At 45.4% G+C, this 26,415-nt stretch overlaps 1 protein-coding gene and 1 long non-coding RNA gene across 22 annotated transcripts in view; one reads left to right on the top strand and one right to left on the bottom strand.

The window, feature by feature from the left end:
* LOC309646997 overlaps positions 1-26,415 on the bottom strand; it is a 404,605-nt gene that overhangs the window by 118,451 nt on the left and 259,739 nt on the right. The window lies entirely within an intron of this gene.
* Positions 1-26,415, top strand: part of PTK2 (protein tyrosine kinase 2) — a 254,441-nt gene that overhangs the window by 150,880 nt on the left and 77,146 nt on the right. For 15 of the 21 annotated variants that reach the window (XM_082433792.1, XM_082433804.1, XM_082433785.1 and 12 more), the window contains 6 exons: positions 981-1,088; positions 2,788-2,905; positions 8,046-8,076; positions 11,771-11,823; positions 23,444-23,527; positions 24,504-24,521. In XM_082433792.1, the coding sequence (XP_082289918.1) occupies positions 981-1,088; positions 2,788-2,905; positions 8,046-8,076; positions 11,771-11,823; positions 23,444-23,527; positions 24,504-24,521 (412 nt within the window). The remainder of the gene's footprint in view (positions 1-980; positions 1,089-2,787; positions 2,906-8,045; positions 8,077-11,770; positions 11,824-23,443; positions 23,528-24,503; positions 24,522-26,415) is intronic. The other 6 variants (XM_082433789.1, XM_082433800.1, XM_082433802.1 and 3 more) reach the window with 2 other exon arrangements.

Below are 26,415 nucleotides of genomic sequence, written 5' to 3'. Positions count from 1 at the left end.
GGAAGGAGGAGGAAAGCCCATGAGGGCAGAGGCCACAGAGGCCAAGAGAGGGCCGGGCGTGGGGGCCGTGCTGTGTGCTGCCCAGCGGATGGAGGACTGCCCGTGGGTGTCCGTGCGCAGGGCCTGACAGAGCACAGCCGTGCCTGGGAGCAGTGCTGCAGAGACGCTTCGCTGAGAAGGGGCGCGGGGTAGGAGTCCCCTTCGGAACCGTAATTCCGGCTCAGTCCCAGTGGCGTAATCTGTGCTGAGTGGGGCGCTTGGCAGGGAGGGGCTGATACCCGTGATGTTCTAAGAGAAAGAGGTCCTAACGAGGCCGATTGTTTTGGATAAACCTGTCGGAATCGTCTCGCGCAAACCGGTCGTTGTCATGAAATGGTAGAGGATGAAAGACGGATGGGCATATTCTGTCTGCATAAGAAAAAAGAGTTCACTCCTCTTGGGAAAGTGGACAGTGTCTCTCTTGGCCTGTCTGTGTGGGGCGGGTCCTTTGGATACCCGCCGTCTCCCTAGCACGGTTACACTCTGGAACTTGAGAACGTTTCAGAGACTTGTTCGAGCTCAGGGTGCATTGGGAGTGGGAACAGGTCCCTCCGCCTGTGAGAAGAGGAGCAGAACGCTCCCACAGGCCAGCAGTTTCACACGGCCCCCCCAGCCAGAGGGCGAGTCAGGTCCGGGACTCCCTTCTCCCCTTCTCTGTCCTGCATCATGTGGGACTGGTGGCCGCCTGTGCAGCCCCCGAGGATGGAGCGCCCCTCGGCCAGCAGGGGCGCAGAGAGCAGACACGTCCCTGACCGTGAAGTGAGCAAGGGGCCCTAGGAGGTCCGTGACCACTCCTCAGAGGGAGAAAGGCCCCCAGGCGACAGGGACAGTTGGCTTCCTCAGACATCCCGTCCAGGGAGGCGTCCTCAGGAGGATGAGGTGGGCTTGGGACCATGAGGACTGCGTCTGTGGTCCAGAGTGTTTGCCTTTTCTTCCCAAAGCCCACACACCTGGCCGACTTCAATCAAGTGCAGACCATTCAGTATTCAAACAGCGAAGACAAGGACAGGAAAGGGACGCTGCAGCTGAAGATCGCAGGAGCGCCCGAGGTAAGGAGGGCTCACGTGCGTCATGGTGGGAAGACGAAAGTAAAGCGCTGTTGTAGAAATGACGATTGTTTCTGGATGCAGGTGACGTATTCATGGGTCATCAGAATCACAGCTTCCTCTAATGTAATGAGCGCTACGGTACAAATAATAATGATTAAATGCCCTCAAGAATAGGAAACAGGTTTAAACATTAATGGAGCCTTATTGTGGAGGTGCTGGAAGATTATCATGAATTACCAAGAAAATCAGCCTCTTAGAATTATATAAATTCTGTAAACTGTGTTACAGTGTTATTTCCCAGACTGTGCAGTATGTGACATTCTCTGGGGGGTAATAATTAGGAAAATAACCGTGGCAGCAGCTGGTACTTTCTGCCACATATGTCCCCACTGTCCGACACTTAACACAGAAGCCAAGGGCAACACACAGCATCCTCAGAACCCAGCGGAAGAGGCACTTTGAGATACTTTGGTTACCCCCAGTCTGTAGATGAGGGAACCAAGCACAGGATGGTGGCCACGGTCCTAGTAGGTGGTAGACATGGAGTTCATCCCAGACAGTCTGGACCCAGAGCCTCTTCTTAATCAGCACGTGGTGTGGAAAGTAAAGGCAGGCCTGGCACGAGAAATGAACACTTGGCAAATACTGCATAAGGTGACCTTTCTGAAAGACGGACAGAGAATACTCACATGCTGAAGAGTCTGCACAGCCTGGCGGCACACGCAGGTGTACTCGTGGGCGAAGCCCGTTCTGGGGGCTCGCCCGGTCCCGCTCGCACACCTGGGCTCTGCTCTGCCGCAGCCCCTGCTGGGATGGCTTGTTTTCAGTGCTCCTCACGTCTTCTTGCTCCTGCTGCCTTGGGGTCGCAGCGTTCCTAGGCTCCAGGCAGTTGGTTCTCAGAATTAAACAAGTGATGCCATGAAATACTGAAACCGTATTGCAAATTGAAATTTCCTGAAAATATCTCAGTAATTTCTTGTTTGCACCATGATTTTCAGGCTGTCCTCCTTTCTGTTTGCTACCCCCAAATAATACTTAGGATAATGCAGGTGAGATAAGTTGTCCCTTTGGAAGGAGGTTATGAAGACTACATGAGTTAGGACATACTTGTGTTTGAAAGTAAAATACAGCTTTGATTATCTCCTGGATAACATTTAATGATAGGTTTTTAGGAAATTTATCATAATTGCATGTTTAATTTGAAAAGTGTGGTTTCTAAGCTCTTAGGCAGAACATGCTATGCCTGCTCAAAATAATGAAATTCCACTAATTTTCTTTAATGTCAGAAAAATTACGATGGATGGTTAATAAAAATTTACTCCACGTTTGTCTAGTTTCTAAAATAAGCTCTACTTTAGCTTACTAATTTTCTAAATTCTTTTCTTAATTAGAGCGTGCCTAAGGGACCAGACGTTCTGAAGGGAAGTGTTTTTTTCACCTCTTTTTATTCTAGAAAGGGAGTCTCGGTTTAAGTGATTTTTCTTTTTTTGCCTGGGTTTGCCTTCTGTCACACATTCTAGGAATAACATCCTTAAATATCAAACTTCCTTTTTCACTCAGACCTTACGACAGATCTTGTTTCGCTCCCACTCCTCTCTGCATTCAAGTGTATCTAGAGATCTGATGTCATAGCGCAGCTGTCCCTTTGATTACTGCAAAGAACAATAACAGCTCTCTCCGGGTCTTCTCCCCTGTCCAGCCTCTGACAGTGACAGCACCGTCCCTGACCATCGCCGAGAACATGGCTGACCTGATAGACGGGTACTGCCGGCTGGTGCACGGGGCCACGCAGTCTTTCATCATCAGGCCCCAGAAAGGTGAGCTCTCCTTCTGTTCCAGCGCCCCCTCTGAATCGTTAGCCGAGCTCACCCCACAGCCTGCAGTCCTTCTAGATCGCTCTGTGAAAGTGAAGAGTGAGTGAATAATTCAGCCCAGTGGATCCGTATTCTTGCTTTTCTAGGGAAGTGACCCAGCTCACAGCCTAAGAGCTGGGTTTGGACAGAGCTTAAAGGAAACATTGTGTTTAGACCCTTTTGTTTTGAGCAACATACTTAATGTATTTTCTAGGTTACCATTAACATTTTTAAATAAACTTTTGGGATTATGTTCTGGGTCATTTTTTTTTTTTTTAAATCTCTTGTAACTCATGATAAATAAAGTCTCTTTCCTATTTTTTCTCATAGATCTCAAAAGCTTAGAGCAGTAGTTCTAAGCATGATGTGATGAACCTTAGAAACATGACTGTGTCTCTTTATTTAGCCTTTCGCAAGGCAGTAAGATGGGGTGTTTCAGAGGATTTGGATTTCTGAAATAAAGCAGGAAAAAGCTGGACTTTGGAATTGTATTGACCTATGGGTTCAAATCATGAGTGCATGCCATCTGCAAAGTACTTAACTTTCTGTGCCTCAGTTCCGTCCCACAAGACACGAAGAGTGGTCCCTGTCTTGTGTAGTCGTGGGGGGACGGCCCTGTGTGTAGGTGGCTTGGGGCCGTGCTGGCATGTACAGCGTCAGAAACTTCAGTGTTGCTGTCGTTGCAATGCTGCTGCTAGTTTCAGTGTGATCTTTACACACTGGATGAGCCTTGGCTTGGAGATTCCTCGTCCATAATGGAAGAATGGTACCTACTTTATAGCATGGTAGGTGGGTACACAGGATCCCTGCCAGCACTCCCATCTGTGGGTAGGACGATCCCTAGAGGGAGTCGGAGACGACTGAGCGGTGAGCAAATGGGGAAGCGTATGTGGAGACACACAAGGGAAGCAGATGACAAAGCCCTGAGCTCCAAGTGTAGACACAGCAGAGAGCCCTGCCTGCCCAGCGGTCAAGTTCTCTGTGCTGACAGCAGGTGGAGGGCGTTGAGGGAGGGTGTGAAGCAGAGGCATCATTGGAACCTTTGTTTAAAAGTTAGTGTCAGGGTGTTGTGCTCTGAAAACGGTATCTAAAGCCTTGAACCAAAAGGCCAGTAAGTGCATGGATTCCAGGGTGTGGCTAATCTAGCAAAAATGTTTTTCCCACTATGATCAGACCAATAAAGCCTCTTCATTTATTGCTTTCCTAAAATATAGTGTGTATTTATCATAGCTTTCTTTATGTGAAATATAGTAATGAAGTTGCTTTTAGAAATATCTAAAGGCTACTCTCAGTTAAAATTTTTGCATCATGAGCTTTTGAGTTTTCATTTTGTGCTTTAAATGGGGGTATGTACCTTGCAAACATTATTTAAATGTTTTGGGAAAGTTGCTTCATATAAAGATAGTATTCTATGAAAAATGTTAAATGTGCCATATCGCCTATCTTCTTTTTAGTGAATAATTTTTAAATTTCATCCTGATTTACGAAAATGTTCTTCATCAATTTGTTGGTACACAAAAAAATAACATTCAGACATTAGTCATTAAATGTTTGAAGCTTTAACATCTTTCTGTGTTGGTTTTTAATTGGCTTTTTTTCCCCTCTAGGGAGAAACATTTTGATATCAAATCTCATGAAATGAGATGCATTAAATTCTTCATTCATATGAAAACAGCATAAATGAACATGCTTCTCATAAAAACCTAGTAGGGCATTGGTTGTTACCAATTTTATGTTGTCTTTATAGAATTAATTATTGAGTCTGATAATTTATTTACTTTATTCTAAATCACAGCATATGTACTTATTACATGACTATTTTATAATAGATACCTAAAGTGAGGTTATATTGCCTAATTGAAATATTTTCAGTCAAATGTTTTAATGGATTATAGTCAGAAATAAGTGGACAAGAGCACATGTGCATTTTTTAATTTAGTTTTTTTTTTAATTTCAAATAAATGTGAAACACGTTTCCACAACTCTAACGTACCATTTTCCTGGTATGTACTTTAAGTAACGATTATGTACGTACCCATCTGTCCTCTCTAGACTATAAACTGCTTAATGGTAGGGAGCACATACACGTTTGCGAGTGTTAACAATTATAGTGACGTGTAAGTTCTACACCTGAGGTCTGATGTGCCCAGGTGCACTTTGTTAGCTCTGTGATCCACCATAATTGCTTTGAATTTAGAAAGTTCTTTTAAAGGTGGTATCGTTGGGGCAGAAAACTAAGAGTCACAAGTCCGATGCCCTGAACCAGGTTCCAGCAGAGTCGCAGTGTGACCTTGGCCCTTATTGTGGGGCGTTATCTGACCTTTCCTTTACTTGCAAGAAAGCTCAGTAGCAATTTTTCAATCTTAGTAAAATTCAATCTTAGTAAAATTCTCCTCAGAGGAAAGAATTGTGCGAATCAGGGTCATAATTTCATCGTTCTCAAGGAGGGTTTCTGTACAGAGGATGGTGGTAAATACTGCACATTGTGAGGGTGGGGCTGCTCCTAAGCCTGACACAAAACCCAGAAGGCACGGAGAGCAAATCTGTAGAGTTCATCGGTGCATAAGTATGAAAGCGCTTCTACTAGTAAAAGAAGTGCTTTTTAAAGCCGTGACACAGAAGGGGAAACATCTGTAATACATACAATAAAGAATTAAAATCTCTTATTTTTCAAGTGTTCTTCTAGCTCATTGAATAAGAGGGTAAAAATGGGCACCTATAGAAGAACGGACGTACACTGTCCAGTAAGCGTATGGACACAGACAGTGACAGATAGCATTCTGTGTCTGTTAACCTGTTGTTAGATGGGTGGAAAGACCGTGATACCCATTCTTGGTGGGGCTGTTGCGAAGTGCCCTCCGCACTCCACTGTGTCGGCGTGAGCTGGGACAGTGCTTTCGGTTGCTCCTGGCGCTGCCGGCCCCTCCTGGAAACAGCCCCACAGAACCACTGATGCGGCGCCCCTGCCGCACTGTCTTCGGTAGCACAAAATGTGGAACGACCCCGGTGTCTGCAGGGGTGGAGCTAGTAGCTAATAAATAAGGGAGTGTGAGATGCCATGCAGCTGTTTGAAAAGACGAGCTGGCCCTGTTTCCGTGCTGAAACCTACATGCACGTGTGTGTGTATAGCCAAACCTGTGTGTGTTTATAAGCATACAAGGAGTCTGGTAGTCTGGAACGTTAAGTGTGGACAATGAATACCCCTAAGGAAGGTGGAATTGTACGTGAAGGCGGGGGGGCTTCAACTTGTCTACATTATAGACCTTTATGATTAGATTTGTTACAGTGAATCTGTATTGATTATTTAATTAAAAAACAGTAGATTAAAAATTTTATTCAAAAATGAAAAGCCTCAGTTCTAAAAATGAAAATTAAAATGTGGGTTAATACAAAGATGCATCCTGAATCCTAAGGAATTTATTCTGAGAAATAAGAGACCACATGAATGCCATGAGAAAGCATGTGTTACTCATTCAACTGATAAATTTAAAGCAGTGTCAGAAATTAGCTCCTAGAACTAACTGGGCATTTTAGTTAGTGAGAACTTAGAGATTTTTATAATGCTGCTACTCACAGTGTCTGTTGCCATTTTTCTCAATATTCTGCTACGTTCTTGTTTCCTGAAAATTGACTCTCTTACGCTCCTTCAGTTGTTAATCACCTCATTTTCAGCCTTCTTCCAACTCCTGCCCAGCTTCTTATAAAGCCTGTATTAACCAAATATTTCATAATCTGGTTCCTTTTTCTCTCCAAGGAATTAGAAATTTCAACAGAGAGAGTAAAACAGCTAGAAATCACACGGACGTGTCATTTGAAAGCCCGTATGATTAATTGACAGTGTTGAGTGTGGGTAAGGTGGTGGTGGTAGCATCCATGGGGTAATAAACTAATGACAGGATTTTCCAGTTATTCTAAGTTTGGTCTTCACGGTATAACGTGGTTATTTTGCTTGAAATTTGGATGTGAAAAAGTCATAGTGAGGAAATTTGGATGAAGTTTCTGCAGTGTATTGGGTATTATGCAGTGGCTGTGAGTGCCAGGTCCTCTGCTGGGTGGGGGTGGCCTGTGGGCAGGTTAAGTCTGACCTTCTAAGTTGTCTGATAGGTGGGAAGCGCTCTGCTAATGCAGCAGAAGCACAGGAAGGCCCTCCAGAGCCACGTGGGGTGTTCCAGGAAGGGCTCCTTTGAGGAGGTTGAGCTTGAATTGAGCTTTGAAAGATTGAGGGATGAAGCTTCCACCAGAAGGAAGAGAATCTTTGAAGGGATGGAATGTGTGAGGGCATCATGCTGTGTTCAGGGCCGTACGGCCTGCACTCACACGGGACCTAGCCTGCACTCACACGGGACCGGGGCATAGGAGGAGGGACGGGAGACCTGGACAAGGGTAACCTGTGGCCTGGGGAGCGAGGGGAGTGGTGGGATGGGTTTACCACCAGATTCATCCGATAAAAGAGATTAAAGCAGGGGCCTCCATGCTTCCTGGTTCACTGATGAAGGGGAGGGAGCGCATCTCCCCAGCCCCTGAGCAGAGTCCGGAGCTTCCCTGTGATGCACTGGCCAGAGCCCAGCCGTGACGGGGGAGTCTGCCACCGTCGTGGGGGCCTTGGCACCTCCCGAAGTCGAGTCCACAGGACACTTCAGGCCACGCCTCTGAGGCTGCTGGGCCCCTTGGCTGCCCCTGTTCCTGCAGGAACACAACCTGTGGCTTTGTTTCCTTTGGACTTCTGTGTGTTCCCTGCACAGGTTTTGGTGTTGCCGCAGGACGTTCACTCTTTGGTAAAGAATGTTAGCTTTGATTATGAGAAATTCTTCATCTTCTAGAGTCTCCTGGGAAGAATATCTTTCATCAGTTTATCCCTTAGCATTTGGTTTTGATTGGCAATACCTTTTATATAGTCTGCACCTGCAGGTAGTGTATATTTGTCATAAATACTGAAAATAAAGCCATGGAAACCTAAGATAGATAGGCAGTATACCAACTTCGTTTTAAAGGGTTATTGCTAAAATTCTGAAATAGGACTCATCTTCTTTCTCTGATTTCTATACATAATCTTTTCAAAAGGAATAGAAGGAATCTCATCTCTCTCTTTCTGTTTTTTCCCCAGAAGGTGAACGGGCTTTGCCATCGATACCAAAGTAAGTACTGCTTTGTGTGTCTTGTAATTCCTGTGCATTAGAAACTGGGAGGAAGTCACTATGCTTTATTATCTATTTGCCTGAGTAATCAAATTTCTACGTATATGATTAGGAAACTGGAAAACAAATGTTTCCAGAAAGAAATCAAGTCAATTGTAAATCATGTATTTAGGTTTAATCAAAAGTGTTAGAGTGAATTTTCCCTTTAAGTTCAGTAGAGAGCTCAAGAATAGTAGTGATCATATGAGGGAGGTCTGTTGTCAAACAGTCACTTTATAGTCAGTGACAATATTTATAAGAACCTGAAAATAGATACCATTCTGGCTATTTTACAAGTGAGAAAATTAAAGATATGTAGTTTATGTTAATTTTCAAATTTGTTTATGTCATGAATTTCATAGTAGATGTTTCAATCTGTACAAGTAAAAGAATGCCAAAACTTCTCTGTTCTCAGCCATTGTGCTAGGAATTGGGGACCAAATGAAAGTTACAATCTAGCCATTCAGATATACAGGTAAATAAACAATTACAGCTGTGTGCTGAGCACTCAGAGATTTGAAGAGAATCCCAAGGCACCTGCAGAGAATAGAGCACCTGAGAGGCCACTGCATATAGGGATGAAGAGGGTAGAACCTGGGCGTCACCTCTGTTCTGTCACTCTCTCTCCTCTGTCACCGGTCTACCGTCAATTCCTTCCTTTCTGCTTCCTAACTATAAGATCCATCCACTTCACATTCCCACCGTCCCTCCCCGGTTTTCAGCTGTTATCACCTGTCTGAGCTCCTCCAGTAGACTCCTGTGTCGAGGTCCCCAAGACTGCCCCGTTCAGTGATTCTCTAGAAGGAACTCCCAAGGCTCAGCACGTAATCATACTCTCAGCTGTGATGTATGGCTGCCAGGGAATACAAAGCAAAATCGGCCAGGCAGAGAGCAACGGCGTGAAGTCCCGAGGAAGCCAGGGGCAGGCTCCCAGGAGCCCTCTCTCAGGGACTCGGGTAGGGCGCACCTGATCCTCGGGAATGAGTTGTGATGACGTGGAGTGTTGCCTACCAGGGAAGCTAGTTGGAGACTCGGTGCCCCGGCTTTTGTGGGGGCCTGGTCGTGTATGCACACTTTGCCTGGCATGCACCCAAATTCCAGACTCCCAGAAGGAAAGCCAGGGTTCAGCACGAACCATATTACTTGCACGAACAGTCTAAGGACAGTGACGCACACTTACTAGTTCGGGGTTGGCGGGAGCCCTCCTAAACGCCAGCCAAGGGCCCGCCTCAGAGGAGAGCAGTCTCGGGTCCTCTGGGCTCCCGGTTCTGCACACCTCCTACCCGCCTTTGCCTGTCCCGTCGTGCCCACCGTCCCACCCGTCCCCTACAGCAGCAGAAGGGACCTTTCCTCTTGAACCCCTTGCGTGGCTGCTGCTGCTCTTAGATTCAGGCCGCATCCTCCGCCAGCTGGCAGGAGGCTGCCCGACGGTCCCTGCCACCCCTCCAGCCTCCCCTCCCGCTCCTCATGCTCGCTCTGCAGTCACACTGAGCCTCCCTCAGTTCCTCGAGTCCTCCGTCCTTCCTTCCCTCCAGCCTTGTCCTCAGCAGGGCCCTGCTCGAGTCTCATCCTGCATCCCTGCCTCTGGAAACCCCAGTCCCAGGAGCAGCCCTGTGTGTTTTCCTATAACTTACCTCACATTAAACAATCACCTCTCTGCTGCTCACACCCTGTGGCCTAGTTGATGGCCAGGGTCATGTGACGTGGTAGACCTGACACTGGGCAGTATCTGGCACACAGTAGGTACACAGTAGCTGGGCAGGCGAGTGGAGGGATGGGCGAGACCAGCTTTCTCTTAGCTTTTAGGCCTTGTGTTTCACAAACTCAACAATATTTAATAGATATTTATTAATGTCCCACATCAGGCAAGGAACTAATGCTCATAGTATCTTCAATTGTGGAAAGTCTTTAAGAGATGACTTTGAGTATTAAAACACACTGGAATCATAAACACAGATAAAAAAGTGAGGAAGAAGGGAGTAGGTTAGAAGTGCTAAGAAATCCTAGAAAAACTGAACAAATAAAGCAAACTTTAAAAGAGCAGAATTTCCCCAAATCATAGAGCAGCAGACCTGTTATTGCCACTGATCAGAGAAGAGCAGATATCCCTGCAGTTGTAAGTTGGTTTGAAGTAGCATCCCAACCCACAGCAAAGGAAGACCCCGGTGTCCTATCAACAGGATACAGAGGCGGATGGTGTAACCTGCTTATTATGAATGTGTGCACCTGTGACCTCCTGATAAACGTAGTTCAGAGATAGTGACAGTAAGTCATGGAGCTGCAATAGAAGAGGAGCTGGTGATTTGTTAGAAAACAACTTTGGTTAAACTTTTATAATAAAGATACCATTTCACATCTTCAGAGAATTCCATAAAAGGAACTCACGGCTATGGCTTTGTGCTGTAACCCTTAATTATAGAGGTTATGCAGTTGCATATTGAATATTTCTAGTTCTCAATTGGGATATACTATTTTAAGCTTCCGTATTACCTAATATAAATTCTATATACTAGGAAAAATTCTTACTTAGTACTTCTAGAGTAAAGGCTTATGTAGCAGGAAAAAGTTTTCTTTTATAAAAAGAGAAAGTAGCTTTGACAGCTAAAGACTATAGGGTTCTGGGCTTCCCTGGTGGTGCAGTGGTTAAGAATCCGCCTGCCAATGCAGGGGACACAGGTTGGAGCCCTGGTCCGGGAAGATCCCACATGCCGCGGAACACCGAAGCCCGTGCGCCACAACTACTGAGCCTGCTCTAGAGCCCACGAGCCACAACTACTGAGCCCATGTGCTGCAACTACTGAAGCCCGCACGCCTAGAGCCCGTGCTCCACAATAAGAGAAGCCACCACAATGAGAAGCCTGTGCACCGCAGCAAAGAGTAGCCCCTGCTCACCGCAACTAGAGAAAGCCGTGCACAGCAACGAAGAACCAAAGCAGCCAAAAATAAATAAATAAATAGACTTAAAAATAAATAAAAGAAATGCAACAAAAATATTTTAAAAAATAAATAAAGACTATAGGGTTCCTTTTTTCTCTGTTTTACGCTTTTCCAAAAATTTTAAACTGAACTATACTTGGATTTTTTAAAAACGTCACTGAAACCTTTGGCCAAAATGTTATTTTATGTGGGTGTGTATGTAAAACACTAACGTTGTCGAGCTGTTTCATGAAACAAATAACCGGATGCATTAAGCTTACCTTGTTTCAGTCTGTAAATAATAACAATATATGTCAATGAGCTGCCTGCTCTTGGACGTGCTCGAAATTGAAGCAGGGCCAGTCGTGTAACAGTGTTTCACATTCGCATCTCAGTCCCAGGCATCGTTCCCTCTGTGGTATAACCGGCTACTCCCTTGCAGTCCAGCATCTAAATTAAAGTTAATCTAAGCCACGTACACCACATTCAGTGGTGTTATAGTTCAGCGTTCCTTCACTTCTCTGTCTTAATTTCTGGTCTTTAAAACATTAAAGCGGTCTGGTGACTTTAAGGGCCTCAGGTGGTAGAATCCGTTATTTTACAAAATCACCCCTCTAGACTGTGCTTCTCCCTGGGAAGTGGCACAGTCGTCCTGATTCTGGGCAGCTCACGGTTTGAATGAATGCTGGCGGTGTGGTCTGAAGAGCGTGGCACTCACGGCTTTGCACCTCTGTTCCAGGCTGGCCAACAGCGAGAAGCAGGGCGTTCGGACCCACGCCGTCTCCGTGTCAGGTAAGAGGCCCCACAGGCGTCAGGCAGAGGGCCCGCCGCCGTGGGAGGAAGTCGCCGTGTGTTAGACGTCTGCTCATTTGTATTAGGATTACTTCTTTCTAGAACAGCTTATAAAAATTAAACATTAAAAATTATTAATAATTTTTAAAATTTGCATAATTTTACCATCATGAAATAGGTTTAAATATAGCTCACTGATTTTTTTTTAATGAGACATACGTGTATAATACTAGATTACTCACAGGATTGTATAGAATTCCAAGTTATTTTTCAGTTTTAATTCCATGTTAATTATATTTAGAGTGAAAATTTTTACTTTTGAAACTGCCATTATAACTTATCTTTGTAATGTAGCAGAAATTAGCATAATATACTTTGTATATTTATTATTTTTTGAAGTTCAGGAAATGTGAAACATTTTTAAACAGCTTTTATCTTTTACAATTAACATAAAATGGTGTTTGAATATTGCTTTTTTAAAAATATAGTTAAGATGTTGACATAAACATTATCTTAACTATTTGCTGGTGTGATGAGTGTGGTGTGCTTTCCTTGATATGTTTTCAGAATACATGTGCCTTTTTTCCCCATTTAAAAATGTGGAAAATAGAGGAAAGGTGGGGAAAAAGCAAAAAGCATCTTCTATGGACCCAGGTTTGGTATCTTAAAATATTGATACATATACTATACGTGTATATTTATACATGTATGCGTATACATGTATATCCATACACACACATATAATATGTTCTTATGTATGTCACATTTCTAAAATATAGCTTCCTAAAACTCTAGTATCTGACAATCTGACTTAGAAGAAATCTAATTCCTGTTAGTTTAATTTACCTTGAGTTAATTTTTACCTAAAATTTAGTTTTGTGCTTTTGCCTTGTTGATGACTGAATTATTTTCTAGTGTTCCAGTGTACAAATAGAATTGCTTTTTTTTTTTTAATTGTCCACAAACTTCCCACAGCCCCCTTCTCAAGAAATATCTGTGCTCGTATCCATATGCTTAGCAAAGATGCTCCAGTGATGAACCGCGTGGGGCGGGTGTGTGTGGGCCGGAGCGCTGCGGCTCAGGAAACTGATCCCTTCCTGATGGGGGGAGAGGAGTGTTAAGGGCTGGAGCTGGTACTGCTGGGCAGTGCCAGACGCCCGGCGGGCTGCAGGGTTGCCGGCACGCACTCCGCCTCCACCGGGCTCTCCAAACCCCCGCGGTGACGCGGGGCCGCTAAGCGCGCTCATCTCCAGCCTGTGGCGGGAGCAGGAGGTGCAGCGGACGGAGAGCAGGCCCTCCGGCGGAGCGAGGAAGGCCACCACGTGCCAGAGTGGCGAGGTGGTACAGGGCCCTGTCAGTTGCGGGCATCAAAGGCTGTTCCGTGGCGTGTTCCATAGAAGAGGTGAGATTGAGCCCGCTTTGAGTAATTCGTAAGTGCCCTGGTCCTCTCCTTGCCAGACTGGAGGCAGGCACGGGAGTGAGGCCGTCGCCGCCGTGGCTGCCGCACGCGTGCTTCACAGCTGCCCCGCGTGATACAGAGCTGACACGCCCTGTTGGGCTCATCGTGACCCCAGCTAGTGATGAAACACAACACGCCTCACAGAAGCTTCAGGTCTTGTTCCTTCCATTTCCTGATGTCCTCAGAGTTTTTTCACAGCTGCTGCTCACAACACCTGCCGGTTTTACCTCTCCCAGCCAATCCCTCCTTTCTGAGTCCGCCTTCCTTGTTTCTCCCTGGTTATCCCTTGACTAGAAGCTCATGCTTCAGCCCCGTCTCTGCAGTAGCTGCCTGATGGCTACCGCCTTTACTGAACTTAAATAGGCGGGTCCCTGGGCAGAAACTTTCAGGAACGACTTACAGTCCATCAGACCAAGTTCTGACTCCTCGGCTCAGCCCCCAGCGGCCTCCCGTGGTCTGGGCACAGCCTGCCTCGCCGGCTCTCCCCCGCATTGCTCTTCAGCCAAATAAAGCCGGGCGTCCAGCCCTCCGCCCCACCTCCTTCCCTCCGTCGTTCTGCTTGAGCTGCTCCGCCGTTCGGCATGTCCTTTTCATTGTCACTTGTCAAGGTCTTTCGTTCTTTAGAGTCAGTGATGCCGTTTCACACGTGACTACCACTTTGGTGGTTCACCGAGACAGGCCAGGAAGAGCTCTCAGCGTCTTGTGGATATTCAGTGACGGGCCTGACGTCTTAGATGCCTGTTGATCCTTCGTCAGCCCGCCTATGGCTCGCTCCCTTTTGTGGAAGTGGACTCACTGTGCTTTATTTGTGTCTTCCACAGAGACTAGAGAATAACATCGCACCAGCCTGGCCAGCCAGGAGCTGTGCCTTGCACGTCGCCCATAAGTTATTAAGTTGACACCAAGAAAGCCGGTACTGTTGCTAAACCCCGGGGTTCTTCCTTACCTAGCAGCCTGGAAACCCGGCACCGCGTGGGTGTAGTGCTGACACTGAGGGGAGACCAACCCCCCCCACCCCGGACCCTGCAGAGCGCCGCGTCTGCTCCCCCACCGCGAGCTGATCTGTCTCCAGGCTGGTGGGGTGGTGGTGAGGCTCAGTCTGTGTGCCGGCCGTGGTGACTTGTTTCTCTGTCAGGGTCCATCTCGTTTGGCCCCAGCAAACCCTACAAGGTGGATACTACTCCAGTTTTACATTTCCCGTTTTACGGTAATTCCGTCAACAGATACATCTGAGTGCCTGCCGTGTGCCAGGCACTGTTCCAGATGCTGGGGTACGATAGTGAACAAAGCCAGGCCCTCCCCTTGTGGAGCCGACGTTCTGTGGAGGAGACAGACGGACGCTGAGTTAAAATAAAGCAGGCAAATGGAGAGCGAGGGGTGGGACTGTTTAAGGTTGGGGTCAAGAGGAGTCTCTCTGAGCAGGTGACTAAACGCACACATTGCGCGACAGCAAGCGCTGAAGCAGCGACTTGGCAAACCCAGCGCCAGCCGGAGTGGCAGAGAGCAGGGCAGGCGAGGTCACACACAGCTAAGAGGTGACGGGTCTCTATTAGGTTCTCAGTGTGCTGTGCACAGCGTTAGGTATTATCTCGTTCATCCCTACGACGATCTCACGAGGTCTTTGTCGTCTCCCCATTTCACAAATAGGAGGAAAGAAATTCAGAGAGGTGAACACACTTGTTCAGTGTCACACAACTTGAAAATGATGGAGCTAGGATTGAACTCAGGTCATTATTGTCCTCTAGGCTATATTGCCTTTCAATAACAATTTAAGGGAGATTACCCCAGGTACAGATGAAGAATCACTTCAGAAGATGGAGAAAGTGGGACTTGTCTGATTCCCCTATTTACATTCATAACTGAAAAGTTCTTACCTGATCTTCAAGGCTGGCTTCAGATGCCACCACCTCCTAGAAGCCTTCCCTGGCTACTCCAGGACTCTTCTTCCTCGGAGTTCTCTAGCCCACCATATGTCTCACTATTGTCGATAGTCTTTAAATAGATGTAATGATTTTAGAAACCTTCTTGTCCACTAGACCCTGCCCCCATCATAGGCAAAGACGTGTTTTATTTGTTGTTTATTGTCTGGGACATAGTGCTTAGTGATTGTCTTTAAATGAATCGGATGCCCGAGCAAGGTACGGAGAGGTGCTGGGACTTGGAGGAATGTGCTCCACGCACGGTAACAGGAGGAGGAAAGGCAGGGACCCCCACCCAGAGCGAGCAGTGACCTTGAGAGTTGCTGGACTCTCAGACGCTTGCTGTGAGCTGGTCACTGTGAACTGTTCTGGACACACTCCTAGGTGGTTTTGGGTAAGGGGCATGGAGGCCAGCAAGCAGGGAGAATGGGGGTCTAGGTGCCTTCAGACAGTTCTCAGCTCGTGATGACGGGGTACCAGGCCCTCCTTCCAATCTCATTGTAGGAGGAAATGTAGTTATCAGATCATCTCCAGTAAGGGCACAGTTACAGTTGATGTTGAATACATGCAGAGTTTATCTCTGAAATCTAGACAAAGTTTCTCTATAAAAATAAGTATAAGGTTAACAGATTTACAAAAATATCTAGCAGAATAGTGCATTTCCTTGGGCACATTTCTCTGAGGCCCTAGAGTAATTTTTTTTAGCCTAAGTGTAAGTTCTTAGGAAATGTGTAAGCACACGTTCTGGAGCTCAGTTAGAACTATAGTGGAGAGGTCGTTGCTTGTACTACAGACAAGGGGTCTGTAAGTGGTCAGAGAGAGGGGTGCTAGGATCGGGGCGAGGGGGGAGGCGTGCTTGAGCCACGTTCGTGTGGGTGAAGATTCCCCAGGAATATAGGTATTTCCGAGGAAAATCAATGAATAAAGCTGAATTTTAAATATTTCAAAGGTATAAACTTTGGTTTTTGTTTGGTTGGTTTTTGTGTTTCAGGGTTCTGTTTTGTTTTTTAATAACCAGGCCCTTAATCAAGCAGTAGGACCTTAAGTGTAACAGAAATACAGGTAACGCATGATGGCCACTGCACTGTGCACGTGGCTCTTGTCACACATCTGGGTTGTAGTAATGGGATGGAGATCAGAAGACGATTTTCTCTCTTATGTGTCTGTCATGACAACCAGTGCAATGACCTCTTTCTTTTGTTAGAAATGTTTGGTTTGATTGCATCTGCTGAGCCCTTGGTTGATGATCAAATGCACCACTTTGTGATGAAACTTTTTCAGTATTTATTATAAATTAAAAAAAAATTTTTTTTTACTTTATAACAGATTCTTCTGGTTTAGTTAATCATACAACATCATTCCAGTTATTTAAGATTACCTTTAGGTTTCTCAAGTTAGTGACTAAAAATTGTTCTAAACGAAAATAAACTTAGCAAAATAAATGTTATTTGCGTTAAGCTGCTTCATTACAAATTCTAAAGCAGTTACTTTATTTTTTTTTTTTGAGATTGAAGTTTCATGTTTTTATTTGTTGAAAAGAAAGAGGTCATGTCAGCTAATCAGATTCAACATACATAAATGCAATTCCCAAGCCTCTGAGTGCAGGGTTTAAAGAAGAGATTACAAAACCAACTCATTAAAAAGTACTGAGGGAGGTTCCTTGAATGTCTGGGTAAAGTTGGGTTCTACTAAATACAGGCTGACCACCCAAGTGGCCCCACAATGGGGGCTTACCGGCCCATTTAGGATGGGTCCAACAGACTGATTTTGGAATATTTTACTCTAAGAGTCAGGATAGTTTAATTGCATTTATTTAAGCATTCTGTTTGTACAGTGAAAATGGGAAGTGACTCCTTCTAGGGAAAATTGTGCATTTCTGTTATCAAGCAGTTACTTTATATATGCAAAAGTAGTTTGTAAACTGTAAAGTTCTGTAAAATATAAAGTGGTATATGTATAGTCCATAATAATTATTTGCGTTTTTCCCCCTTTTTTTCTCACAGTCTCTGAAACACTAGGTCTGTTATTCATTCATTTTTCTGCCACTGCTTTGTAAATATAAGTACTGATAGTTATTTACATGTGAATGAGGCTCAGAGATTATGCCAGGCGCGTTCACAAGCACTGTCTTGTTTGAAGCTCGGGACAGTCTTCCTCATGTTTCCACTTCATAGATGGGCTGAGGTGACGAGGCCTGGCTCACGTAGCTAGCAGTGGCAGAGAGCCGGATGCAAACCCAGATCTGGGCTCCAAACCCATCGCCTTTCCGTTAGACCACACCGAGTCACTGGAAAGCTTGAGATGTCCGTGTGTAGAAGGGAGGAGTGGTTTTGGAAGAGTCTGAGTCTGATTTCAGGGTAATTTTTCTCCCATTTATCAGGAATAGCATAGTCCTGACTCATTTCTGACTGTTCTGTTGGAATCCAAAAGTCTGCCCCGTTTTGAAGTTTGAAAGAGTTTCTTTTGTCTGGTTTACATCCTAGTTTCACTTGTGATAACACTGATTTAGAAGGTAGTCTCTGTCTGTGCTGAAAACTTGATTTAAACGAAAGCTTTTAGGGATTTTTTTTTAAGTTCCCTAATAGAGTATTGTCACCTAGTACATGTGAAGTTAATTTTTGTAAATTATATGCCTTATGAAATAATTTAATCAAATTAATGCTACTGGTGATTTTTACGTGCACCGAGTCGAACGTATTGGGGGTTTGACATGTTCATAGTACCTGGCTTACTGGAAATTCTTTTAATTCCAACAGCCACGACTAGCATTCTGTAGTCAGTCTGGCGTTAGGAGAGACGTTTAGCCGTCTCTGACCAGGTAGGGGCAGGGCGGTTGATCGTGTGGCACGTGAACAAGGAAGTGATCATGAAAATACACCATCACCACCACCCCACCACCACCCCCACCGTGCTACTTCCTTCGTCCTAGCAGCCCTTCTCGCACCATTGTCACAGCATCTGAACTCTCTTTGCCTCTTTCGAGATTTGAGGATGCTCCTTGATGATGTCCCTCACCTCTCTGGCTTCTAAGGGAGTTGAGAAGAATACTCTGGAGTCACATGGGTGCTGAAGCGTCTACATCATGTGTTGTAGAGTAACACCCAAGAAGGACCCGGAGCCAGATGGCTTCCTGTTCCTCACCCTGGAATTGGACTGAACCTCTCAGCTGCAGGCCTGGAGACAGGCAGACACTTGTAGGACCCCCAGGGGGGAGTAGCCTGAGACACTTTCAGATGAAAAAGAGCCCGAGTGAGATCGGAGCAATCATGAGCACAACAGAAATTTAAAGAGGATATTTACTTATGTAAACTCTTTCCAGGCCACATGGATCCGTCCTCTTAGTCCTGTGAACTCAGCGTGCAGACTAGAGTGTGGCCACCCCCTCCTAATAGCCTCCGCATAGCAAGGGACAGTGCGGTGCTTCCCTCAGGAGAGCACTTTGAGCAAGGGTGCATTTTTGTCTGTATGAAAGTGTGCTTCACGGTGGCCAGTGTTTGGGTTTATTTAGCTGATGAGCCATCTTAATCCTCTTGCTAAAATTATTAACACATTAATAAATAAACTTTAATAATCTTCTTAAAATTTATTACTACAAGAAGCCCAAGTATCATCTTGTTAAACATAAAAACAGATATTGCTAACATCCGAAGACCCAGTTTTTTTTCCCCCCCCTTCACAGAGAAAAATTTTAAAGGAAGGCTTGAAACTTTTAAAATATGAATTCTGGAATTTGACCTCACGGGTTTCTAGTAGCATGTCGTGGCTGCATCATATTGTGGAATTTGTTAAAATCAACTGCATGAGTCAAGATAAAATGCATTTGATATTTTTACAAGCAAGAGGCCATGTGAATGGTGGATATCGTCATGCTTTTGAATTCTTAGCTTTTTAACTCTTTGTCATGGGAAACTCCAGACGCACACAGAAGCAGAGCGAGTAGATTGTGTAGCGATCCTCCAGGCTCTGTCACCCAGGTTCAGCAGCTGAAAACCAGCCACACCTCACCTCTGTCCCCACCCACACAGACACACACTCCCCACAGATGGTCTCAAGTGCCTCGAAGGCATATTCCTCTGTAAACATTTCTAAAAGACAAAGACTTTTTAAAAACAACATTACTACACTGTAAGAACGTTCACAGGAATTCCTTAATACCAGCGGTCTGGTCAGTGCTCGGATTCCCTGGTTAAGGCATTTTCACACTTGGTGTCGTCCAGTCTGGGGTCAGACAAGCAGGGCTGGGTGAACTTGGCTGCGTCTCCTGTCTCCTCCTGCCTCTGTGCGCTGCCGCCCCCCTTCTTTTTTTCTTGATCGCAGTTTATCTGTTGAGGAAATCGTGTCCTGTACGCTGTGCCCGACACTCTGGGTCTGGCCAAGTGCCGTTCCATGATGCTGTGTTGAGCAGGTCCCCCTCCAGCCCCTGTATTCCTCCTGACTTACCTATGGCCTGGTCGTTAGGATCGAGAGGAGTTTGGTCAGATTCAGACTCAAAGATTTTGTTTTTACAAGACCACGCATAGGTGCTGTGTAACATCTGGCTGCTGTCTCTGTGACGTTAAGCCGATCCGTAGGTTCACAGAGTCTGTGTTTCACCTCGTGGCTCTGGCAGCTACTGATGTTTGTGCAGGGATTTCATTCGGGGCCACAGCATGGCCACGGGTGCATTCACGTCATCTTCGTTTATTTCGCTGTTATACTTCTTTTTTTTTTTTTTGGCTGCTTTGGGTCTTCGTTGCCGCACACGGGCTTTCTCTAGTTGCGGCGAGCGGGGGCTACTCTTCGTTGCGGTGCGCGGGCTTCTCACTGCTGTGGCTTCTCTTGTTGTGGAGCACGGGCTCTAGGCGCGCAGGCTTCAGTAGTTGTGGCTCGTGGGCTCAGTAGTTGTGGCTCACAGGCTCCAGAGCACAGGCCCGGTAGTTGTGGCGCATGGGCTTAGTTGCTCCGCGGCATGTGGGATCTTCCCGGACCAGGGCTCGAACCCGTGTCCCCTGCATTGCCAGGTGGATTCTTCACCACTGTGCCACCAGGGAAGCCCCGCTGTTATACTTCTAAAGACAGCCTTCGCTCATCAGCTGTTCAGTTGCCCTGAGAAATGGGTGACCGATAAGTATGTTTGCCAACCCCCCCCCACGCCGCCACCCCACCCCATCCCCGCCCGACCTCCCTGCTCTCCTTGGCCAGTGCCCCAGGCTCACCTCTGCTCTGGAAAGCTTTTAGCAAACGACTCCTTCCATATTTAGAGGTGCAGCCCCACAGGAAAACACTCCCTGTCCTGCGTCTGCTCTGAGTTTTTTCTCCATGGCACTTACATGTTGATGTACCACACAGTTTACTCACTTAATCATCTTTTCCCCAACCCAGAACGTAAGCTCAACAAGGAAAGAATGGGGGGGCCTGTTTCACTGCTGTAGCCCCAGCACGTACACAGTGTGCTGTTAGCTCATGGTAGGTGTTCAGCAAACATAATTAAAGTAGTCATCTTGGATAAAATAAAGGAAGGGTCCTAACACTTTTTTTTATGGTGTGGATAATATTCTTGTTATTACTCAAAAAAAGTTATGCTTATATTTTTTAAAAAGTATTTGCCTTTTAAGTTAATATGAAGAATATTCATTACCTTAGTTTAGAAATAAGATAAAAAATTGAAAGGTAGGAATAGCTTGCGCTTACGGAGCGGTTGTCCTGCGCCGGGTGCCCTGGGAATTCATGGAATCCTCTCTGCATCTCTTTACTTGAGGAAGCTTCTGTTACTGCCTCATTTTACAAATAGGAAAACAGAAACAGAAGTTGGGTAACTTTTCTAATGCCATGGGGTGAGTAGTGGAGCCAGAATCTGAATCCAAATAGAGATTTTTGTATATTTTATTTTTCCATAATTTTACACATAGAGGATGGTCGTAAGAATAGTAAAGTGAAGTCTCATATGTTCTTTACTCAAATTCACTATGTCTATATTTTGGCCCACTTGCTTTCTCCTTCCCTCTACTTTTTTTTTCTTTTTTAAAATTGAAGTATAGTAGATTTACAATATTGTGTTAGTTTCAGGTGTAAAACAAAGTGATTCAGGGTTTTTTTTGCAGATTATTTTCTATTATAGGTTATTACAAAATAGTGAGTATAATTGCTGTGCTATACAGTAGGTCCTTGTGGCTTATCTGTTTTATATGTAGCAGTGTGTATCTGTGCATCCCGTACTCTGAACTTATCTCCCCACATCCCCCTTTGATAATCATAAGTTTGTTTTCTGTGTCTGAGTCTATTTGTTTCGTAAGTAGATTCATTTGTATTATTTTTTAGATCCCACATATAAGTGATATCATACAATATTTGTCTTTGTCTGACTTGCTTCATGTAGTATGATAATCTCTAGGTCCATCCATGGTGCTGCAAATGGCATTATTTCATTCTTTTTTTATGGCTGAGTACTGTTCCATTGTATATATGTACCACATCTTCTTTATCCATCTCTCTGTCGATGGACATTTAGGTTGCTTCCATGTCTTGGCTATTGTAAATAGTGCTGGCTATGAACATTGGGGTGCATGTCTCTTTTCGAATTAGAGTTTTCTCCAGATATATGCCCAGGAGTGGGATTGCTGGATCATATGGTTGTTCTGTATTTTATTTTTTTAAGGAATCTCCATACTGTTCTCCATAGTGGCTGTATCAATTTACATTCCCACCGGCAGTGTAGGAGGAGGGTTCCTTTTTCTCCACACCTTCTCCAGCGTTTATTATTTATAGACTTTTTGGTAATGGCCATTCTAGCCAGCGTGAGGTAATATACCTCAATGTAGTTTTGATTTGCATTTCTCTAGTAATTAGCAGTGTTGAGCATCTTTTCATGTGCCTATTGGCCATTTGTATGTCTTCTTCTTCTTCTTCTTTTTTTTTTTTTTTTTTTGAAACATTTGAAAGCAAGTTGCAGACATGGTATGCCCCTTTACTTATAAATGTTTCAGTGTGCATTTCCTAAGACCAACGACATCCTCTTAGACAGTCACAGTGTCATTACCAAAACCAGGGAATTTGACACTGATAGAATGCTCTTATCTTGTCTACAGTCTGTGTTCTTGTTTCATCTCAATGACCTCTATAGCTATTGCCCCTCCACCCCATCCGGAATTCTGTCCCGCCTGGCACAGGGCACTGTTTTCGTGTTCTTAACTGATAAAACACAGGGAGCTGCCCTCTGGAGTCATCACACAGGAAGTTGAGTGTGTGCTAAGGGGAGAAGATGGAACAGTGCACATTGTTGGGATAACAGCACACCCTGTGGGAACGTGACCACGTTGTCTGTTTCAGTTCTTCTCATTTCTGTTCCTAACTGATGGCCGTAAGTTGTTGCCGTCTTCATCCTGACCCTGCTCTCCCTGGGGCCACACCTGGAATCCTTACCTTTCTTGATGGGACCCTGTGGATCTGCAGTTAAGTTGTGCATGCCCACTGCATCTTTTCTGTCACATGGTGTCACCGCTGCATTTTAAAGGGTTATACATCCCTTGTTTTGACTCTAGTTTGACTTGTCTGCTCTTGCCCTTAGCGTACTGCAGTTGTTTCTTCTCTGTTCTACTGTCCTGGGTGCTTGTTCATCCAGCAAGTGCCTCATACAGAGAGAGTTGACTTTCAAGTGAGTTTTCAGCACATGAATGAGAGTGAATGAACAAAGGATGCTGGTAGGCGGGGGAGGGGCTTTGCAACCTATGTATTCAGATGTTCTTATGTTTTTTATGTTAAGGCAGTTTATTTAAGGTGTACACTTAAGGTCTGTGTCTTTGCTGATGATTTGGGGGAAAGTGCTTATAAAGCTCTTTCACAAATCAGGATCTGCTAGTTTTCTGCAATTTTTTTCTTTGTGGTTGAATGTTAGATGTTCACAAGAATCTTGAATTATTTATTGGTCTTCGTTGTTTGTCTCATTTCATTTTGTTTCAGTTTTGTTATTTGTAAAGGTATCTGTACCTTTACTTGGCTGGCTTTGTGGAGCTGGCTGACTCTCTTTATGTCTTGCTAAAAGTTTCTGTGTCTAGTGCTAATCTTTCCTAAGAGGGAAAATTGCATTTTAAAATATTAATATGTTTCTTAAAACTCAGTTATATTAAGAAATCAAGTGTGCCAGTAGTCACATAAAAGCATTGCAATTTTGTCTTTGTTTTTATAGATATGCCTTAAAATATAAGTTTGCTCTTGTATTAAAATGTGTTTCTGTTTTTCTCTTTCCTCCTCCTGCCTCTTTATAAAGGAGTCAGTCACTGCCAACATAAAGTTAAGAAAGCTAGGCGCTTTCTCCCTTTGGTCTTCTGTTCCCACGAACCTCCTTCTGCTGGTACTGCACTCATCTTTGCACAGACTCTTACTAACCACAGCGCCCCAGGCAGCAGCCTAACCAGATGCTTGTAGATTATCCTGAGCGGGTGTGCCTGTACTGGGGGTCAGTGAGTGCTGTCCACTGCCCGGCAGCGGTACTGTGGGCCGCTCTCCTCATAGAAGACTGTTTGCCCGTTTGCTGGTTTTTAAATGCATGACAGGGTGAGAAGTCTCTTCCCGGTTTCCCCTGTGGGATCTTAGTGTTTTACCAAAGGGGCCGGCAGGTACCTTTGCCTCGTGGGTTTCCTGACCTGGCATGCGATTAATGGAGAAGGATGGTCCGAGTGAGCCCCGGGGGTCTGCCTTTCCTGCCTCGGGGGCAGATACTCAGGGTGCTGCAGAGCAGAGGCCACGGGGGGGGGGGGCAGTTTTCTAGCAAAGGGAAGATGATCTGTGACAGCTGGAAGAGTCATTTCTACAAACACTGTATAAATGTTAAGTGGAAGCTCACCAGCAGAGCCTCAGGTGCTGTGCTCCTTAAGCTTCTTTGGAGAGGCTGGAATCCTGGGCAGGCTTGCTGAGGGCTGTTCCCTGCTTATTGTGTGGGGTACACATTAATGACCCATGGTGTTCATTTCTAAGAGGATACAAATTCCTTTTGAGGAACGTAGAGTCATTTTTAACATTTAACTGAGAAGCAATCAAATCAGTTTTGCTTAATGCGGCAGAAACACACTTAAACTGCTATTTACTTGGGGTAACGTGTGGATGGCTTAAAACTCGCATTAATGCCCTTAAGTCAAGTAAACATGCTAACTCCTATGATCTTTCTTTTATCTTTTGAATTAGACTGGGGGGGTAATTTTTGTGTTTTCCTTACACTTTGATTTGCTTGTCATTTTAATAGCGTTTTCCCTCTCTCCCTCCCTCCCCTCCCCTCCCCCCTCCCCTCTCTCTCTCCTCCCCCTTTCTTTGCATGCCACCCGGATCTGCAGATGAAATTAGTGGGGACGGTAATATTTATTTTCATGTTTGTGTTATTAATATAATTATTTATGGATATAAATATCATTCAGTATTTAATGCAAGGCAAAATGTGGCTTTGATCCAACAAAACAAGTATGAAAAAACCATGGTGTGAGTCAGCGATCTCTTCAGAATTATTCAGGGCTTTGACATGGGAAGGGTAACTGTCAGTTTCTTTACCGCGTCTCAGTGGTAAATGCAAGTTGTATCTATTCATAGCGAATTTTAGAAGTGAAGAAAAATTGTCAAAACGGAATCATTCAGCAGTACATGGGAGAAATTTGCACACTCCTCCGCACGTACGTATGTAGTAATTGTTAGTTTGGGAGTGAGGTAGTGGAAAGGAAAGAAGGAAGAGTGATTTTTAAGAGTCAAACAGACTAAAATAATTAGAGAACCATCAGCAGGAGTGCTAATGAGTATTTTTCAGGCAGCCGAGGTTATCACTTTCATAATCTAGAAATTTAGAAGTCACGTGTAGTGTCTTGTTTTCCATTTCCGTTGTGTACTGCCTGCACGAAGCTTTGTACTCTTACGATAAGGAGTAAGGTTTATAAACTAAAATTAAGGGGGGTTGCATGTTTCCTCACGATTAATGAAAGAATGCTTTCACTGAAGAGCCCATCTGTGCTTGCGTGTGTGTCTGCTTGACGACTTGAGCACCGTGAGCAGAGTGCTTGCAGTGAGACGTCTGGACTAAATGCGACTTGGAAAGCGCCTTGCCTCCGGGGACCTCCAGCTCGAAGCTCTGCGCCTCGTTTCCGGGCCGACTCCTTGGTGGTTGCTGGGTGGCCGCCCCCCACGTGCGTGCCCTGCGCCAGCGAGTCTCCCGGCAGGCGTTCAGAGCGTGATGGGTGTTCTCCTCGCTGCCGTGCGGGTGAGGACACTGGTGACCAATCCAGGGCCGCTGGGTGAGTGGTCAGGTCCCAGGCTCCAGCCTCGCCCCGTCCTGTCACCAGCTGGCCAGTTGGGTGACCTGGGGCAAAGCACTTCATCTCTGGAGTCTTCATCTGTAAAAGGCCTTGATGGTTGTTGTGAGGATTACTGTGAAAGCATGAAAATTTCAACAAATGTGTATTAACAAGTGGTTATTACCACATTATTTATCTAAAGAAAACATCGTGCATTTTCCCCACATTTGAATTTCCCAATACTGTGAATTAGAGTGAGTATTATTATCGCCATTTTACAGGTGAATAAGCTGAGACTTCCACAGACTAAGGCCTGTGGGCCAAATACGGCTCACCTCTGTGTTTGTATTGCTCCTTGAACTAAGAACGATTATTACAGTTCTTAATGGTTGGGGGTAAAATCAAAGAATAGTACCTGGCATCAAAACTATGTGAAATTCAAATTTCTGTGTCCATCAGTAAAGTTTTGCTGGAACATAGTGACACGTTCACTCATGACGTGTCTGCTCACCCCTGCAATCTGAACAGCAGAGTTAAGTTGTTGCAGTGGCGACTTTGTGAGCAGTTAAGTCTAAAATACGTACTGTCAGACCTTTTGCAGAAAAAGCTTGCCGACCCCGGTGCAGGTCACAGAGCACAGCGGGGCCCTTCCTGGCTTCCTGAAAGCCCTCCTGTCCCTGCCCGCCCCCCCTCCCCAAAGCCGGTCACCACTTCCAGGGCTCACGGCAGGGTCACATGTGCAGGTGGGGTGAGAAGCTGTGATGTTGCTTGGTCCCACTGAATTGCTGAGCAATCCCGTGACTGTGCACGCGTTACCCTGGGGGTGGTGACTCATCAGGCCTCCTGAAGGCAGCAGGGCACGGGCCAGAGGCTGTCCTCAGAAGCGTGTTGGTGTCAGGCCCCAAAGGGCAGGTGGAGGAGGTGGAGAGGGAATCACCGGGCCTGCCCCTCTTCCCCGAGGGGGAGTGAG

Source organism: Balaenoptera physalus, assembly GCF_965194825.1.
Source record: "Balaenoptera physalus genome assembly, chromosome: 17".
Taxonomy (NCBI): domain Eukaryota; kingdom Metazoa; phylum Chordata; class Mammalia; order Artiodactyla; family Balaenopteridae; genus Balaenoptera; species Balaenoptera physalus.
This window is presented reverse-complemented; position numbering and strand designations above follow the sequence as displayed.